The 19,428-nt window shown below is 39.1% G+C and overlaps 1 protein-coding gene across 1 annotated transcript in view; it reads left to right on the top strand.

The window, feature by feature from the left end:
- The window catches only part of RALYL (RALY RNA binding protein like), a 427,107-nt gene that overhangs the window by 321,364 nt on the left and 86,315 nt on the right, over positions 1-19,428 (top strand). Inside the window, exon 4 of the mRNA XM_054595861.1 lies at positions 18,184-18,231. Within this exon, the coding sequence (XP_054451836.1) occupies positions 18,184-18,231 (48 nt within the window). The remainder of the gene's footprint in view (positions 1-18,183; positions 18,232-19,428) is intronic.

Genomic DNA, 19,428 nt, shown 5'->3' with positions numbered 1-19,428 from the left:
TGTGCACGGTATATGCTTCCATTTATTTGTGTCTTCCTTAATTTCTTTTTTCAATGTTGTATAGTTTTCTGCATACAGGTCTTTTGTGTCTTTGGTTAAATTTATCCCTAGGTACTTTATCTTTTTTCGTGCTATATCGAATGGTATATTTTTCCTGATTTCTTCTTCTTCTATTGCATTGCTGGTGTACAAAAACGCCTTTGATTTCTGAATGTTGACTTTGTATCCTGCTGTTTTGCCAAATTCACTTATTAGGTTGAGGAGTTTTTTGGTAGAGTCTACAGGGTTCTCTATGTACACTATCATGTCATCTGCAAACAATGATAGTTTTACTTCCTCCTTTCCTATTTGGATGCCTTTTATCTCTTTCTCTTGTCTGACCGCTGTGGCTAGGACTTCCAATACGATGTTGAAAAGAAGCGGTGAGAGCGGACATCCTTGTCGTGTTCCCGATCTTAGTGGGAAAGCTTTCAGTTTTTGCCCGTTGAGTATGATATTGGCTATAGGTTTTTCATATATGGTCTTTATTACGTTGAGGAATGCCCCATTGATTCCCATTTTGCTGAGTGTTTTGATCATAAATGGGTGCTGTACCTTGTCAAATGCTTTTTCTGCATCTATCGAGATGATCATGTGGTTTTTGTCTTTTCTTTGATTTATGTGTTGTATCACGTTTACTGATTTGCATATATTGAACCATCCCTGCATCCCTGGGATGAATCCCACTTGATCGTGATGGATAATCTTTTGAATGTATTGCTGGATGCGGTTTGCCAATATTTTGTTGAGGATTTTAGCATCTATGTTCATCAGCGAAATTGGCCTGTCGTTTTCTTTCTTTGTAGGGTCTTTATCTGGTTTTGGGATCAGGGTGATGCTGGCCTCATAGAAGGAGTCTGGCAGTCTTCCCTCCTCTTGGATTTTTTGGAATAGTCTGAGAAGGACAGGGGTTAGCTCTTCCTTAAATGTTTTGTAAAATTCTCCTGGGAAACCGTCTGGCCCTGGACTTTTGTGTGCTGGGAGTTTCTTGATGACTGCTTCAATTTCCCCAACTGTTATCGGTCTGTTCAAGCTTTCTGTTTCTTCCTCCTTCAGTGTTGGAAGATTATACTTTTCTAAAAATTTGTCCATTTCATCCAGATTTTCAAATTTCTTGGCATATAATTGTTCATAATAGTTTCTGATGATAATTTGTATTTCTGTGGTATCAGTTGTTATTTCTCCTCTTTCATTTCTGATATTATTAATTTGGGTCCTCTCCCTTTTTTTCTTGATGAGTCTGCTCAAAGGTTTGTCCACCTTATGAATCTTTTCAAAGAACCAGCTTCTGGATTGGTTGATCCTCTGAATTGTTCTTTTTGTCTCTATGTCATTCAGTTCTGCTCTAATCTTGACTATTTCCTTCCTTCTACTTGCTCTGGGATTTATTTGTTGTTGTTTCTCCAGTTCTTCAAGTTGTAGTGTTAGGTCTTTTATTTGAAATGTTTCTATCTTTTTAAGGTAAGCCTGTATTGCTATGAACTTCCCTCTCAGGACCGCCTTTGCTGTGTCCCATAGGTTTTGGACAGTTGTCTGTTCATTTTCATTTGTTTCCAGAAATTTTTTGATTTCTTCTCTTATCTCATTATTGACCCATTCATTGTTTAATAGTGTACTGTTCAGTCTCCATGAGTTTCCAAGTTTTTGAAGTTTCTCTTTGAGTTTGATTTCGAGTTTCAAGGCCTTGTGGTCTGAGAAAAAGTTTGGTATTATTTCAATTTTCCTGAATTTACTGAGGCTTGCTTTGTGTCCTATCATGTGGTCTATCTTTGAAAAACTGCCATGAGCATTTGAAAAGAATGTGTATTTTTCTTCTTTGGGATGTATGGTTCTATATATGTCAGTTAAGTCTGTTTAATTCATTGTGTCATTCAGCACGACAATATGTTTTTTAATGTTTTGTTTGGAAGATCTGCCCATTTTTGACAGTGGGATGTTGAATTTCCCAACTATCAGTGTGTTGCTGTCTATAACTTTTTTGAAGTCATCTAACAATTTCCTTATAAACTTGGGGGCTCCTCTACTGGGAGCATATAAGTTTACAATGTTTATGTCTTCTTGATAGATTCTTCCTTTAAGAATTATAAAGTGCCCCTGTGGGTCTCTTTTTATGGCCTTTGTTTTGAAATCTACTTTGTCTGATACAAGTATGGCAACGCCAGCCTTTTTCTCATGTCCATTTCCTTGGAATATTATTTTCCATCCCTTTACTTTCAATCTGTGTAGGTCTTTTGCTCTGAGGTGGGTCTCTTGTAGGCAGCATATGTGTGGGTCATGTTTTCTTATCCATTCAGTTACCCTGTGTCTTTTGATTGGGGCATTTAGTCCATTCACATTGAGAGATATTACTGATAGAAACTTAGTCATCTTTTCTCTTTGTACCTGTGTTCCTCTCTGTCTCATTCTTTTCCTTCATCTGCTTAAACCAGTCCCCTTAACATATCTTGGAGTGCTGGTTTGGTAGAGATGTATTCTTTTAGTCTTCTCTTGTCTGGGAAACTCCGTATTTCCCCTTCTATTTTAATGGAGAGCCCAGCTGGGTAGAGCAGCCTTGGGTGTAGGCCGTTGCTTTTCATGACTTGGAATATTTTTTGCCATTCCCTTCTGGCTTGTAGTGTTTCTGTTGAGAAGTCAGCTCCTAGGTGTATCGGGGCCCCTTTGTATGTTAGTTTCTCCTTCTCCCTTGCTGCCTTGAGGATTCTCTCTTTGTCTTTGATAGTTGCCATTTTAATGATGATGTGTCTTGGAGTGGACCTCTTTGAATCTCTCGTGAGTGGTGTCCTCTCTGCCTGCTGGATCCATGAGAGCCTTCCTCTCCTCAAATTAGGGAAATTTTCCATCATTACTTTTTCGAGGAGGTTCTCTATTCCTTGCTCCTCTTCTTCTCCTTCTGGTATCCCTATTATATGGATATTATTGCGTTTCAGGTTGTCCTGCATTTCCCTAAATGCTTCCTCATTCTTTTTGAGCCGTTTTTCCATTTCTTGCTCTTTCTGGGAGCTTTTTTCTACCTTATCCTCCATCTCACTGATTCGATCCTCAGCTTCATCCAGCCTGCTTTGGATTCCTTCTACTGTGTTCTTCAATTCAGAAATGGTATTCTTCATATCCTCTTGTGTCTTCTTGATAGTTTCTATGTCCTTTTCCAGGCTGATATAGTTTGCTGTAAGATCCTGATAGTTTCTCTGCAGTTTCTCATAGTTCTCTTTGAGCTGGCTGAGCTCATTGAGCTTCCTTAGAACCATTGTTTTAAATTCCATATCTGATAGTTCCCTTGCCTTTATTTCATTGAGCTCTCTCTGTGGGGAGTCCCCTTTTCCACTCTTTTGGGAGAACTTCTTTTTCTTCCCATTTTTGTGAGAGTCTGTTAAGTATTTTTGTCCTTTACTTTTCTTTCTGGGCTTGCCTCTGATGATGTCAGTTGTTGACCCTATAGGGCCTTGGGTTGTTTGTTTGAGCCTTTCAGGAGTCTAATGCCTGTGTCTGACTCCTGCTTGGAACAGCTCTGTGACCCCTTCGGTCAGGGCTGGGCTATTTTTTGGGATCTCTCTGCGCTCTCACGAGAGCTCCTTGAGCGCGTTCCCAGCGCGGCAGGGTCCCCCACCTGCCTGGGCTCGCATGTGTTTGCCCCAGACCAGGGGGCTTATTCGCGACCTCCCGTGCTCATCTGAACTCCCTGGCATGCGAGCTTCGCGGCACTGGTCAGTTTAGAGTCTTCTATTGTGTGTTTTCCCCGCTTTTGGCTCTTTGGGTGCGTTGCTTGCCCTCGCCAAATGGGGACTACGGAAATGGGAGGAAATCAGCCCTCCGGTTAATCCTGTTTCTGGTCTCTCCTCCAGGGACTCTGGGCAGCTCTACTTATTTTGTGGGCCGCTCCGCAATCGCGGCGGGTAGGTCAATTTGTGCCTGCCCTTGCCCCTCTGTGCAATCCCTTGCAGGCCGTATGGGTGCCAGTCTGTGTGAGGCCTTGCCGGCAGGTGCAAGCGTTCGCCAGCCCGCGTGGGTCACACACACGCTCGCCAATCCTCGCCAGTCACTCGGCGCAAGTGTGCGCGCCTGCTCTGGGTGTTTTGGGGGTGTCTATGTTTGCTTTTCGGCTTTTGGCTCTTTGGGGGTGTGGCCTCTTCCCGCGCAATGGAGACTTCGGCAAGGAGAAGGAGTCAGGACTCCCCGGTTCCTCCTCCCGTTCTTTCCCCAATGCCTCCGTTTCTAGTCTCCCCTCAGGGGCCTCTCTGCAGTTCTGTGACCCCTTCGGCTGAGGATCCAACCCCTGTGCGGACTGCGTTTCAATCGCAGGCAGTCTGGTTCATGCGCGCCCCGCTTCTGCCTCTTTGGGGTCCCGCCTTTCCAGCCCACAATGGAGACTACCGAACGGGGAGGGAGTCGGGACTCCCCGGTTCCTCCTCCCGTTCTTTCCCCAACGCCGCTGTCTCCAGTCTCTCCTCAAGGCTCTCCCAGACAGTCTGCACTCAGCCCCGCAGGTCACACGCGCACAAGCTGTGTGCGGAGTGCACAAAAGGCAGGTTAATTGATTCCCTTATGCCTGAGCGAGATGGTAGCTGCAGAGTGGGAAGTGCGCCATCACCCGGGCTCCACCGGCCGCAGAGTCAGTTCTCCTCACAAAGTTTTCCTCACCAGTCTTTTCCCAGGCACCAGCCCACCCTGCTGCCACCTGTACCCAGCGATCAAGGAGGGTGGCTGCCCCTGCAACTTTTGCGTTTGCCCTTTAAATGTCTTTTTGCATCCCCAGCCACCTGTCTCTGGCAGAGAGTGCCCCTAAGCTTTTTGGGGTTGTGTTTTGTCTGTATTTTCTCGGCTTTAGCGGCTGTAGTTTAGGGGTTCCTGTTTATGATTCAGACCCCGTTCTTCCCAGGGGGGACGCTAACTGGCCGTTTCAATGTCCCTCTGGTGCCAGTGCCCGTGCGCACCCAGCCCACCCTCTCGAGCCTCCACCGCAATTCTCACCCGTTGGGATGTGTGAGAGTCGAATCCGCTGTCCGCGGCACCAAGGCTCCTCTCCCACTATCGCTCCACTGCTTTCCAGGTGATTACTCCATTATTTAGTTGCAATTCCAGTTTGGTTTTGGGAGGAGGTCAGCGTGACTCCCTTTCACTCCTCCGCCATCTTTTTCCCAGCGGATTTTTATAAATTTTTTGAGGCTTGTTTTATGTCCTATTATGTGGTCCAGCTTTGAAAATGTTCCATGTGCATTTGGAAAGAATGTGTATTTTGCTTCTTTGGGATGAAAAGTTTTATATATGTCAGTTAAGTCCATTTGAACTAATGCATCATTCAGTTCCACAATGTCCTTGATATTTTGTTTGGAAGATCTATACATTTTTTACAGTGGGGTGTTAAAATCCCCTAGTATCAGTGTATTGCTGTCTATATCTTTCTTGAAGTCCTCCAAGATTTTCCTTATATATTGGTGTCCTACTATTTTGGGTGCACATAGTTTTACACTGTTTATGTCTTCTTGATGGATTCTTCCTTTGAGTATTATGAAATGTCCTTCTGGGTCTCTTTTTATGGCCTTTGTTTTGAAATCTATTTTGTCTGATATAAGTATTGCTACTCCTGCTATTTTTTCCTGTCCATTTTCTTGGAATATTTTTTCCATCCATTGACTTTCACTCTGTGTATGTCTTTTGTTCTAAGGTGGGTCTCTTCTAGGCAGCATATGTGTGGGTCATGTTTTCCTATCCATTCAGCTATCCTATGTATTTTGATAGGGGCAATAAATCCATTTATATTTAAAGTTATTATTGATAGGTACTTATTCATTTTTTTTTCCCTGAGTACCTATGATCCTCTCTTTCTCAATCGTTTTCTTCATATTCTTAAAGCAGTTCTTTAGCATATCTTGTAGTGCTGGTTTGGTCGAGGTGTATTTTTTTAGCCTTCTTCTGTCTCAGAAACTCCTTATTTGATGTTCTATTTTAATTGAGAGACTTGCTGGGTAGAATTGTCCTGGTCACAGGCCTCTGCTTTCCATTCCTTGGAAGATATTTTTTTGCAATTCCCTTCTGGCTTGTGTTGTTTCTGTTGAGAAGTCAGATGCTAGCTATTATCAGGGCCCCCTTGTATGTTATCACCTGTTTCTCCCTTGACTTTAGGACTCTCTCTTTGTCTTTGATATTTGTCATTTTAATTAGGATGTGTCTTAGAGTGAGCATCATTGATTTCCTCTTGAATGGTATCCTCTGTGCTTTGTGGACTTCTGTGTCTTTTTCTGTCCTCAAATTAAGAAAGTTTCCCATCATTCCTTTTTCAAACATGTTCTCTATCCCTTGCTCCTCTTCTCCTTCTGACATCCTTATTATATTGATGTTATTATGTTTCAGGTTTCCATGCATTCTTCTGAATGCTTCTTCATTCTTTTGGAGTCTTTTTTTCATTTTCTTGCTCTTTCTTAGAGATTGTTTCTACCCTGTCCTCAAGCTCACTGATTTGATCCTCTGCTTCATCTAGCCTGCTTTTGATTCTTTCTTCTGTGTTCTTCAATTCGGAAATTGTATTCTTCATTTCCTTTTGCCTCTTATTGTTAGTGTCTATGTCTCTTTTTATGTTGATACAGTTTGCAATAAGTTCCTCATAGTTTCCCTGTAGTTTTTTTGTAATTCTCTCTGAGTTCACTAAGCTCACTGAGCTCACTGAACTCCCTTAGAACCATTGTTTTGAACTCAATATGTGATAGTTTACTTGTCTCTATTTCATTTTGTTCTCTTCATGGGGATTCCTCCCTTTCCTTCAGCTGGCAGGTGTTTCTATGCCTTGCCATGGTGGTGGATATTCATCCCAGCAGTTCTGAAATATGCTTTAAACCTGAATGGGACCCCTGATCCTTGAGCCTCCCTACATGTTCTTCTTCATCCTGGAGAACCTGGTGACCCAGGGGGTCCCCTGTACTTCTGGACACCTGTGGGCTGTGTGGGGAATATCAGGTGCAAAATGTCCAGTTGGGAAAGACTTGGACTTGAACTGGACATTAACCAGTATTTGTCTGATGTGATCATTTTCTTTTCTTAGCTTGTTGAGCTGTCTCTAGGCTGACAGTTGCCATCCACCTTTCTTGAGTTCTTTTCTGATAGAAGGCAATCTTGCTTTGAACAGAACATGGTTCTCTCAAATCCCTTTGCCATGTTTTCCTCCATCTTCCAGTAGAAGCTGTGCTTCTTCTCATGGGAATAGTTCATGTAACTATACACCTGGTGACACATCTTCTCAATTTCTAGGCAGTGCCTTTGCTCCTTGACTGGTTGTCTCAGAAGCTGCTTCATGTCCTCTTGGTGTGATTCTGGCAGTATCTGAAGTTGCACCCAGAGCTTCTGAGTCTCTGTTAAGCTGAAAATGTTGAGACTCCAAAGATGATTGTTCTGTTTGGTGATGGTTCCTTTGTCCCATTAGTGTGTCATTCATTTTTTTTTTCCACAAAGCTTTCTGGATATTTTTTTTCTGTTTTGTATGCTTTTAAGTTAGCAGGCAATATGATACTCTTCAGATTGACCTCTGATGGGTAAACAAGGTAATGTCCACTTCCTGCATCTCTCTCTTCCTGTTCTTCCAAAGTGCTGGCCTCTATGGGACCTTCTATCAGGAGCTAGGGCCCCTGCATGTTATTCAGTAGTATTCCAGCCAGAGAAATGTAGTCACTCTCTCTCTCTCAGTCAGTTGCTGTTGTACCACTGCTTTGAACCCTCAGATTCATTCGCTCCTGCTTCCTTCCCTTCCATTCCTCACAGTCTCAGGAGAGCATTTCTAGACTCTGCTGGAGATGAATGTATATATTCAAACCACCTTTGATTTTCTTCTACAGATGTTGAACATTGTTCTCAGATATTTTCAAGATGTATTTGGCATTGGTCACTTGGGATTGGTGGGATTTTGATGTCTCTGCAGGTGACTGTATCCATTGTTGAAAGTGAGCCATCATCAGCCTGTGACATGAAGGTCAGTTGGGCATCTTTTTTTTTTTTTTTTTTTTTTTTTTTTGCTTTTCTCCAGGAAATCCTCCATATCAAGTGGCAATATGTTCAGGTATTTATTCAGTGCCAGCAAAACAAGTGTTTGTAACCTGGGAGCTCTGGCCACCACCACGGGTCTTGAGGGCTTCTTTATATGTTTGTATTGTCAGTCCAGAAAAGCCTTCTTCCAGACTTCTCCATGGACTTCATTCTGGTCAGATAACCTTCTGACCAACTCTCTTTTTGCTATAAAAACCACCTGAGCAGCACAGAACAGGATCTCCAAGGGAAAACCAAGGTACTCGGGTCTTGCCTCAAAGTTTCAGACACTACCAGTGGAACATCCCACAGCTGCTCCAGGACTAACAGGAAAATATTTTGGTGACAAGGAGCAAGGCCTCCCCAACTCCACAGGCAACACAAATCTTCCCCTGATTGCAAGTGTCCTTTGGGCCATGACTGACCACACAGAACCCTGCAGCGTGTTCCATCAGTGTCACGCAAATGAGACAAACCATCATTAGGGCTGGGGGATGAGGAGGCCAGCCAGGTCCTAGAAAACAGTGCTTTTTCACTGCTGTGCTCATGGTGCACATAGGAAGTGATACTGCCTGTGCAGTACCTTTGGGAAGTAGACAGGTAGGATGCAGCTGGGAGCTATATGGGTCTGTCCAGCAAACCTAGTGGGTTACAGTGGCTATGTCACAATGCCTCCTCTGCATGTGAGCATGTTGGAGCAGAGTGGTAAGTCCTCACCCCTGGATCAGGCACACTCTCCTTATTTCAAGTTTCCTTTTGTCATTGGAAAAGCTAATCTTCTTTATAAAGGTCTCAGGGATCACCCTTCTCCAAGACTCCCTCCTCTGTCCTTGTGTTTGGTCAATGTTTGTACAGGAACAGAGGACTGAAGGGTCTCTCTGAATGAATTAAGATACCATTCAATTGCGAGAATTCAGAAGAAACCAATCACAGCTGGCAGGTCTTACAAGTTCATGGCTTTTGGTGTGAAGTCAGTTTGCCCCCATTAAAGTAAGCGTTCCTGAATGGGATGACTTAGGGACCCAGGCTCCTTCCTAAATGTAGCCCCTCCATCTTCATTTCATGGCCCCAGGGCTGCCCCAAGGATGGTCTCCTACCCCTAAGTTATCTTCAGCATGTACTTCTCCAGAGGGAGGGCTGGCATTGCTACCTTTTGCTTCTTCAAGCACTACCCCCCTCTCCTAGTGTCTCTCTATTAAGTCAGGCACAGAATCTCCTTGTTCATCCCAGGGACTCTGTCATGAGCAGCCTGTGGAGGGTTTAAGCAGAAGTGTGACATGATCTGACTAATGTTTAGAAAGAGTGAGGAAGAGGGATTAGGGAGAGGGTGTCAAAAATAGAAGCAGAAGAAGAGGTTTCAAGACCTTGCAGTTAGTGGTCCAGGTCTGAGTAAATGATGGCAAGCCTAGGGAGGTGACCTCAGCATTTGAATCAAGGGGCTGAATTCAGGACTACTGGAGGTAAATGTAGTACTTGGTGGCACTCAGTATATATGTTGTAACTGTACAATTTATGGGCAGTGTTTCCCAACCAGGTGATGACTGCTATGACCAGAATTTTCTATGCCTCAGTAGCCAGCTCTGCAAAAAGAATGTATTTGACATTATTCCCAGTGCTCAGCCCCAAACTGTCTTCCATGGAGTTCCATAGACACAGAGGGAGCAGCTCAGAGACACAGTAGGAGCAGCTCAGACAAGGGCTGGGAGTCAGGAAGCCAGGAGGGCATGGTGCCTGCCCTGCATATGCTGGCTACAATGGGTGTTGATTTTCTTATCTGCACATGACAGAAGGCATTCACATCAGCTTATTAAATGTTTTCTCATTGTTTTTTATGGTTGCATAATATTTTCCAATATGGATATTCCAAAGTTGTTTTGACCTGTCTACTAATGATCGACAGGAAATTTGGCCATATTTGCTACAATTTGATCCAGCTATTCCATTTTTCAAAATTGATCTGACAAATAGTCTAATATCATTGATTTCTCTGTTCTTTGTCCCACATCATCTTTAAATGGCCTTGCTGATAATCAGAGTGTCTCCCCAACATCATTTTCACTGACTTCATGAATTTTACATTCTTCGTAAGATCTGCATTTTCACATCTGGGCTCCTACATAGGGAGGGCAGAGCTTACTAGAGTTGCCTGAAGAGAGAGTGGGGTTTGTGACTCTGGGGACAGCCTCCAGGATCCTTGAGCTGTGTCCCTCTCCTGTACTCGAGATGCCATCTTTTTTCTACTTTATGCACTCTGTAAAGTTTCATATTTATTTCAATCACCATGAACATCTAAATAACAGCTTTAATTCCTCAGGAAAATAATTATGTACATAAATAGTTATTTACTATTTTAGAGGCATTATAGCTGTTAGATTTGTATATAAAAGTGCTGGCAAGTTTTAAAACCTCACTTAACTGATAGCTGCCAAATATTAGCAAAAGCTTGCATGTGCCACTTGCACTTCAAGAGCTTATCAGGGAAAAAAATACTTTTAGAAGCTAGTTATATTTTGGCATACCAAGTAAGGTTTATATTAAGATTTAAAAAATCAGCCACCAAATGTTTCATGTTTTTAGAAATATTACTATTTCTTTGATAAAAATTTCCACTGGGTCACATTCAGAATTCACCGTTAGATCCTGCAGGCCATGTTCAACTTCAAAATTACATGACAGGTTTGACTCAATTATATAAAAACCTTTAATCTAGCTTCCTCTTTACTTTAGTGAAAAACATATGAATGATAAAACACTTAAGAAAACATTTCTCCCAGATATTTGCCAAATTATCATGTCACACTATCAGTATTTCAATAAAGGGTATGTTATAGCCCAATTGGATATTAAAAATCTTGAAAGCCTTTAAAAGGTGAAGCTCCCTAGAGAAGTAATTTTAAAAATGTGTTCCTTAATCCTGGGTCTTTGTCAACATTCATGTCAGATAAGGACTCCAAATTCCACATAACACCACTAAGTCACAGGTCAGGGAGCTACCCCAAAAATCAAATCATTCATCCCCAACTTTCTCTAGACTCTAGGATTTGGTTTGAAGCTCTTGAAAAAGAGTTGGATAGCACTATTTCTCTTTGTACAATAAGCAGCTGTCCAGTTGCATGAAGTATGTCAATTCATTATTTGAAGGGCACTGTGTGCGTGCACAATGGCTAACGAAAACAACAGCAAAATGAAAAGGGAACCAATTGTATAGGAAAATATATTTGCCAATGACACCTCAGACAAGAGTTTGATCTTCAAAATATATAAAGAACTCACATGACTCCACTCCACGAAGGCAAACAATTCAATTAAAAAATGGGCAAAGGACCTGAACAGACACTTCTCCAAGGAGGAGATACTCAGGGCCCAGAGACATATGAAAGGATGCTCAACATCACTAGCCATTAGAGAGATACAAATTAAAACCACAATGAGATACCACTTCACACAGTCAGAATGGCCATCATAAACAAATCAACAAACATCAAGTGCTGGTGAGGTTGTAGAGAAAAGGAATCCCTAGTACACTGTTGGTAGGAATGCAGACTGGCGCAGCCACTGTGGAAAACAGTTTGGAATTTCCTAAGAAAGCTAAAAATGAAACTGCCTTTTCACCCAGCAATTAGGACTGCTGGGATTATATCCTAAGAATCCCAAAACAGCAATTCAAAAGAACCTATGTACCCCAGTGTTCATAGCAGCACAATTTACAATAGCCAAGTATTGGAACTAACCTAAGTGCCCATCAGTAAATCAGAGGATCAAAAAAGTATGGTACATTTACACAATGGAATACTATGCAGCAGAAAGAAAGGAGCTCCCACCCTTCGCAACAGCATGGATGAAACTGGAAATCATTATGCTAAGTGAAATAAGCCAGGAGGTAAAAGACAAATACCATATGATCTCACCTATAAGTGGAACCTAATCAACAAAACAAACAACCAAGTAAAATATAACTAGAGACATTGAAATAAGAAACAAACTTACAGTAACCAGGTGGGGGGGGGGAGGGGGATAATGGGGGAAAGAAGGGAAAGGGTCATCAAGGAACATGTATGAAAGACCTATGGACAAAGCCAAAGGGAGGTGGGAGGTGAGGGTAGGTAGGGTTGAGGAAAATGGTGGCAGAAAAATGGAGGCAACTCTACTTGAACAACAATTTTTAAAAAATTCTGATGGCAATGACAGTAGTTACTCTAAACCAGCCAGGAATTATTTCTTGGTATTGAGGATTAATCGTGAGCTTTCTTCCACATTTTAGAGATCACTATACTGAATTATCACTGTTGGGGAATTTAGTAAAGGATTTAGGCATTGATTTTTAATAAATACAGATTAAAGGTGGTACTAAATTATTTAAATTTAAATATCTAATCTGTTGAAAAATTCTGCAATTCATGTGATTTTTGAGAACACTGTTAATTGTTTAATATTCAAACCTTCAACAAAGAAACCAGGGGTTAAAAATAGGAAATGAATGCTGTGATGCCCTTTCTTTCTAATCAAGACTTCATTTCCAGGATTTATTTCAGAATATCAATTATACTTGTATGAGATTTATTCAGTGCAGAATTCTGTTGAAATCACATCTCCAGGGCAAAGCATGACATCAAGATGGACAGGCCAGGGCTTCTCATAGCTCCAATAAAACAGTGCCAATCTGTGAATTAGATTTTACAATTTGTGGCTGCTAGTAAAGTGCAGAAAGAAGAATCTATATAGCATTTTGATACTGCTGTGATGTGCAATTTTGTATTTTATGAAAATTATCAGTCTGAGTTTGATTGGAAATTTTAGAAATAAAAACCTGGTCTTTCACCACAATAAACTGAGAAGCCTTGGACATGACTAAGTCATTGCCTTCAAGGATGTTAGTATCTAATGAAGGGGATAAAAACAAACAAGTTGACCTTTATTATATATGGCATTGCTTGGGAACTCTATATATTGTGTTAAGGAAGACAAATTTTAAAAAGCTATTATCTGTAATACAAGGCATTACTTTATAACCCTTGGGAGGCAAGTTATGTACAAAAGTTGTGGGACTATTAACACATGATAGGACATGACCGGGCAGTTTTGGTTTCTGCTCTGGACATAACTGCAACTTCTACTGGGCTACACTTAAGTGTATCCTAGAAGAGACACTGGGAAACATAACTGAAAATTTTAAAAATGACAACATCAAGGGAGACTAGATATCCTTGACTACATTTCAACATTTCTTCATCTCCCCTCTACCCCCTCCTCTCCCAGTGGTCCTTGGTAGTAGATCCAGTATTTTGTCAAAGACATTTAGACTAAATAACTTAATTCATTTTTTTGAATTTTGAATCTCTGTGATTGTGTAGCTATTACACATACACACACACTCCAAAGTAGGTTTACAGATTTATGCAAATGAAAAGGGGAAGATTTTTTTCTACATATTATCTTGGTAAAGTTTATAAATTTGTTCAACTATACATATACTTGGACAAATTTATATGTGTATTTATATGTATATATGTGTGTATATATACATATATTCATATATATAATCTGTCTGGAAAAAAGCCCAGCCATTGTTAATACAATAAGGATGGTTTGTGGGACATCAATGTAACCAGGCAGCCAAGAAGAGTGGACTGGGATGTGCAGGCATGAACAGTGATGACTTCACTGTACTAGTCAGTGGTGGTGGTAGACACTATTGAGTGAGCATGTGCACTGTGTGGCCATTACATTTAAAATGACTGAGCTAGTAGAGCAACAAATCTGCATCAAATTTTGCTTTAAGCTTGAACATTCCTCTGCAGAAACTATTCAGATGATTCAGAAGGCCACAGCTATGGGCAACTGGTGATTGGCAGCCTCATCATGACAGTGCACCCATTGATGCATCACACCTCCTGCAGATTTTTGTGAAATCAAATCACCCAGATGATTCAGCCCCACTACACACCAAATTTGACATCCTGCGACTTCTGGCTTTTTCTAAAACTAAAATCACCTTTGGAAAGGAAGAGATTTCCGACTGTTGATGAGATTCAGGCAAACACAATGAGGCAGCTGATGAAGACTGGGAGAACTATGTGAGACCCCAATGTGCCTACTTTAAGGGGGACTGAGGTGTCATTGTCCTACATATAATGTTTCTTACATCTTGTATCTTCTTCAATAAATGTCACTATTTTTCATATTACATGGCTTGATACCTTCTGGACAGACCTCGTATAGTCTAAAAGTTGGAAACCTACACCAAATTTTGTGACAAGTTGGAAGGAGAATCTGTAGGTGCCTCTGAGGACACTTCCCGAACCATGGAGAGTATACTCTGGATGTTCAGTCACTTAGCCCATGTCAGCAAGTCTGCATTCATTTCTCCCATGTATTTGGTGAAGAGTTGTACTAAAAAGAGAGAATGAACTCCCTAAATTATGTTCACCATGCTTGCTTCACATTATTCTACTGCTAGTGCTTGACCAGCTAGGAGGACTACCTGTAGAACATTCAAAAGGACTAGTTCAAATGCCATTACTGTAGTGAAGCCTGTTTGATCCTCGTGTCCAACTAATCACATGCTATAAGCTCTCCTAGTAGTTTTTATTTTTATTTTGACATCAAATTCTGCTTTGAATTATGATCATATGTGTATTTGCCTGATTCCTTTTACTTTGGATGACTTTCATTGAGGTTAGAAGCCATGTTCTGCTGATATTATCAACAACTCCCAGTATTATGCTTACAATAAGTACTCAATAATTGATCATTCAATTTACTTTAGAGAGCCCAATGTAGTAATTAAGAAGGCTCCAGTAACAGTCATTATTGTCATGGTGTCTGTTAGTAAACCATTAAAATGCTCCCTCCTTGTGATAAAAAGTTTATTAACATTCTTTAGATTATATTTTAATGAAGTTTTGTGATGCAAAATAACAAAAAATAGTTTTGTGTATTAGTATACTCATACAAAGCTGTTTTATGAATTCAAAGGGATTAGAGAAAATTGGTCTCATATATTTCAGCACCCAATAAGTTGTGAGTTCTTATTCTATAAGTGAAAAAATTTAAATGAAATTCCAGGAACAGTTACTAGGTCTCATTTCACCTTCAGTAATAAAAGAAAGTGTGTGTGTGTGACTCTCAATTACCTCTTTACCAATTCTCATTAAATTTTGAAGGAATCTGAGCAAATAGGATAAAGATACATTGAAAAGTACAATAAAAGTCATAAATGTGTACCAGGTTTAAAAATAAAAATACAAAGTATTCATGTTAGATGTTCAAAACTTTTGTTCTACTTTTCTGGAAAGTCAAGTACCTGCCCCTTGCCATTGACCTTGCCCCCGAACAACAAAAATTTTGACACTTACCTGTACTTAGTTTTCTCCTTGACAATGCCCTAAACAATCTAACTTATTATCATTTTGTTTTCAGTAGCCTAAAAACAAGATTGTTGTACAAAATTACTACAATGAAATTTACAAAAGTTTTTCCCTGAAAAACTAAAAGAGATTAGCCCCAAACAAAACAACAGCAACTCTTGGCTTATGAGAGGAAAAGAGGATATTTTTTAATATGAAAGCAAGTTTTTTTCTGGCAGTAAAATTCTTGGATATATAAAATACCTTAGAAATTTAAATGTGACTCTTGGAAATGCCATTTTTTGATAACTAACTTCCAGTAGAGGTTTATACAGAAAGAAAAAAGAGGGATTTTTATGAAAGAGATACAATCTACAGGAGAAAAATAAAAGACAAATAAAAGAATTCAGGAGAGCCACAAGAATGCCCAAGAATAAGAAACAGGCATAAGACATGCCCTCAGGTGTTCTCTCTTCATCTCCTTGGATCTCTTCCTTTCCTTGGAAACCCAGCTTGATTTTACAGCTTGTGACTTGAGACAGCAATATCCCGGGCATGTCTGCTAGAAGTTCAAACCTTTAAGACAAAAGTAGGCTGTCGTGATTACAAAGAAAGGTCTGTTTGTTCAGTTCATTTCATTATTAACTTGACAGATAAAATTAAGTTCATAATGACAGATGGTGAAGCTTAAAGGTCAAACAATTCTGGATGCTCACCTGTCATCTGTTCCTGCAAATATGCCTTAGTAGTCATGATTGAACAAAAATAAGCAGATTGGAAAAGATAATTTAACAGCCATGGAGAAATATAAAAACAGATTCTTTTTCTCTCATGCATTTTTAAGTTACCAGAAGACTTTTCAGTTATTGAAGCATTTCCTAAAGGTTGAAGACACATGAGTGGAAGGAATTATCATTGTCATCCACATTAAGAACACTTATTAATTGATTTGTGTATCATAGTTTTTTCTTGCTATTAGGCTGTGCTGTCTGAGGTTATAATATTAAAAAAGAGTCTCAAAAAATATTATAAAACATAATTACCATTTCTCAAGTGTCTGTCAACAGATGGATATAGAAAATGTGGTACATATACAATGGAATATTATCCAGCTGTTAAAAAGAAGAACCTCCTGCCATTTGTCACAACATGGGTGGACCTTGAGGGCATTATGCTAAGTGAATAAGTCAGACAGATAAAAACGAATACTTTAAATCTCACTTACCTGTGGAATCAGGGAAAAAAACTCTCAGAAACAGAAAGTACAATAGTGTCAGTAGTGTCTGGAGATGGGGGAGTAGAGGGGACCTTGATCCAAGGATACAAACTTCCAATTATTACATTAACATGTTCTTGAAAATAATCAGACATGAGATAAAATGATGATTATTCATGATGAATGTGGGTAAAAGTAGCATACGTTTAGACAAAAACTGGTGTGTGTGTGTGTGTGTGTGTGTGTGTATACACACACAGTGTAATATTATTCAATCATAAAAAGAAATGAAATTCTGTTATGTGCTACAACATGGATAAACCTTGAAAACTTTATGATAACTGAAATAAGTCAGACTTAATAAAATAAGACTGTATGATTCCATTTATTGAGGAACCTAGAATAGACAAATTCATAAAGACAGAAAGTAGAGTGAAGGTTACCAGGGGCTAGAGAAAGGGAGTGCAGATTTTTTATTTGGGTTGATGAAAAATTCTGGAAGCAGATAGTGGTGATGTTTGCACAACATGGTAAATGTACTTAATGACATTTAATTGTATATTCAAAAAGGGTTAAAATGGTAATTTTAATACCATTAAATTAAATTAAATGGCAATTAAAATAAATGACTAAACATTAAAAAATAATCATTTCCTCATAGAGCAGATATTCCATTCACAATGAGACTAAATGTCTTCCAGCTTAGGCAGGGTTACAAAGCCCCATAAAAAAGGCTCCAGATGTGGATTCGGAGATTTTTTTTTCTTCAGCCTCAGCTCTGTCACTTCCTAGTGGTAAAAATTTGAGTAAGTCTCTGAGGTCCTTTGTGCTTTAGTCTCTTCCAGTTACAGTATCAAACAGAGTTGTTTTGAGAACAAAATTAAAAGAAAATAACGCATAGAGTGTACTTTATTCACCCCCCACAACTATACTAGTACATAGGGACAATTTGTATTATATAATCCTTTAATGTGTTTAGTGATAAAAATCTTATCACTGAAATGTACTTATTAATTCCTATTTAAATGCTCTATAATATTGTTATTATTGGTAATATTCAGCCAAAATGGCTTTAAAATTTTTTCTCTATGTATTGAATCATAGTTTTAAGAATTAAAAAAAATCTGAATTTCTGAGGAAACCACATTCCTAGTTACCATTCATATAGTGAATGAGTCACTAAACTTTTTCATTTATGCTGTTTCTATAGCTTTTGTTCATTGTTTAACATCATTGTACATACCTAAGAAAGAAGGGACAACTATATTGTATCTTATATAGAAAAAAAAATGGGCTTCAATTTATTTAATTACAAGTATTTTAAAAATGTAGTTTGCTGCCTTCTCTCATCTTCTAATCCAACTGTTTCCAGTCTCTACATTATCAGATACATGAGAGTACTTTAATTTGGTGTGTTATCCAATAAAACACTATCATATAAAACTCTTTGGATTCATAATTACATTGAAATATAAGTAGTTAAAAAGTGACTTAAATTGCTTGCTATAACATCATAAATTAGCACCAAAATCAAAGTGGTTGGAACAAATATCAACTAATTTTTTGTTTCCCCCTTAGTGGTTACGTTTTTGACTACGATTACTACAGAGATGATTTCTACAATCGGTATGTAAATTTTCCTCTTTGTTTTGTTTTGATTTAAATTATATTTTAAGTATTTTGTACATTTCATTCACAGGTGTTCTTTATTCATATGTTTAAAATAATATTTTATAGTAAAAATAAAAGAAAATACTAATTTCCCCAAAATACAATTTAGACAGATTTTCCTATTTCCATTGTATTTACTGAAGTGTGGGCCAAATGCTGGAAAGAGCCTAAGTGCCCATTAGTAAATGAGTGGATCAAAAACTGCAATGCACTTATGCAATGGAATATTATGCAGCAGAAAGAAAGAAGGAAATCCTATCTTTTATGATAGCATGGGTAAAACTGGAGAATATTATGCTAAGTGAAATAAGCCAGGTGACAAGAGTCAAATACCATATGATCTCACTTATAAGAAGAACCTAATGAACAAAACAAATATGAGCAAAATAGAACATAAGGCATGGAAACAAGGAACAGACTGACAATTACCAGAGAGGAGAGGGGAGAGGGATAAGGATGGAAATAAGGGGAAGGGACTAGTCAAAGAACATATATGAATGACCCATGGACATGGACAACAGGGTGGGTATTGATGGTGGGAGTGGGGCATGGGCTGGACAGAGGAAGGCAAAGGGTGAAAAACTAGGACAACTGTAAAGAACAACGATACAATAATTTTATAAAATAAAGTGTAACTTGGGCTTTTAGGACTTCGGAGGTGCTTAAGACTAAAATTTGGTGTCTGATGTTTGGATAATATTTCAGTTATTTAATTAATCAATACTATTTTCCAGGACCATTGTTGACTGAGAATTCCTCTAGGCAGTTTGTTAAGATCAGGAAATTACTTCAACCTTCTAAAATACATCTGTTTTCACATGACACATTGAAAATGCTAGGTTGGTTAGATTCAGCACAATATACTATACATTTGCTCTGCATATTAGTGTGGGATCATAAAAGGAAACCATGCAAAATGATGTTAATAATCAGTGGGAAAAATAGGACTTTCCATGATCTTTAAAAATGTTAAAACATTAAATATTCTCTTATTATAGGTTATAAATATATAAGGAAAAAGAGTATAAAGCTAATAGTCATTTAGTACACTATTACTTAAAACATTAAAAAATTAAGAGCTAATCTGTTTATTTCTTTGTAAAAAAAGACTTATCCAAAATAGTTTGAGCATTGCTTCCTTCTTGTGTAACT

This window comes from Pteronotus mesoamericanus, unplaced genomic scaffold (genome assembly GCF_021234165.1).
Source record: "Pteronotus mesoamericanus isolate MK-2021 breed Mesoamerican mustached bat unplaced genomic scaffold, CSHL_Meso_final scaffold_54, whole genome shotgun sequence".
Taxonomy (NCBI): Eukaryota; Metazoa; Chordata; class Mammalia; order Chiroptera; family Mormoopidae; genus Pteronotus; species Pteronotus mesoamericanus.
Note: the sequence above shows the minus strand (reverse complement) of the source record. Positions and strands in the feature narration are given on the sequence as shown.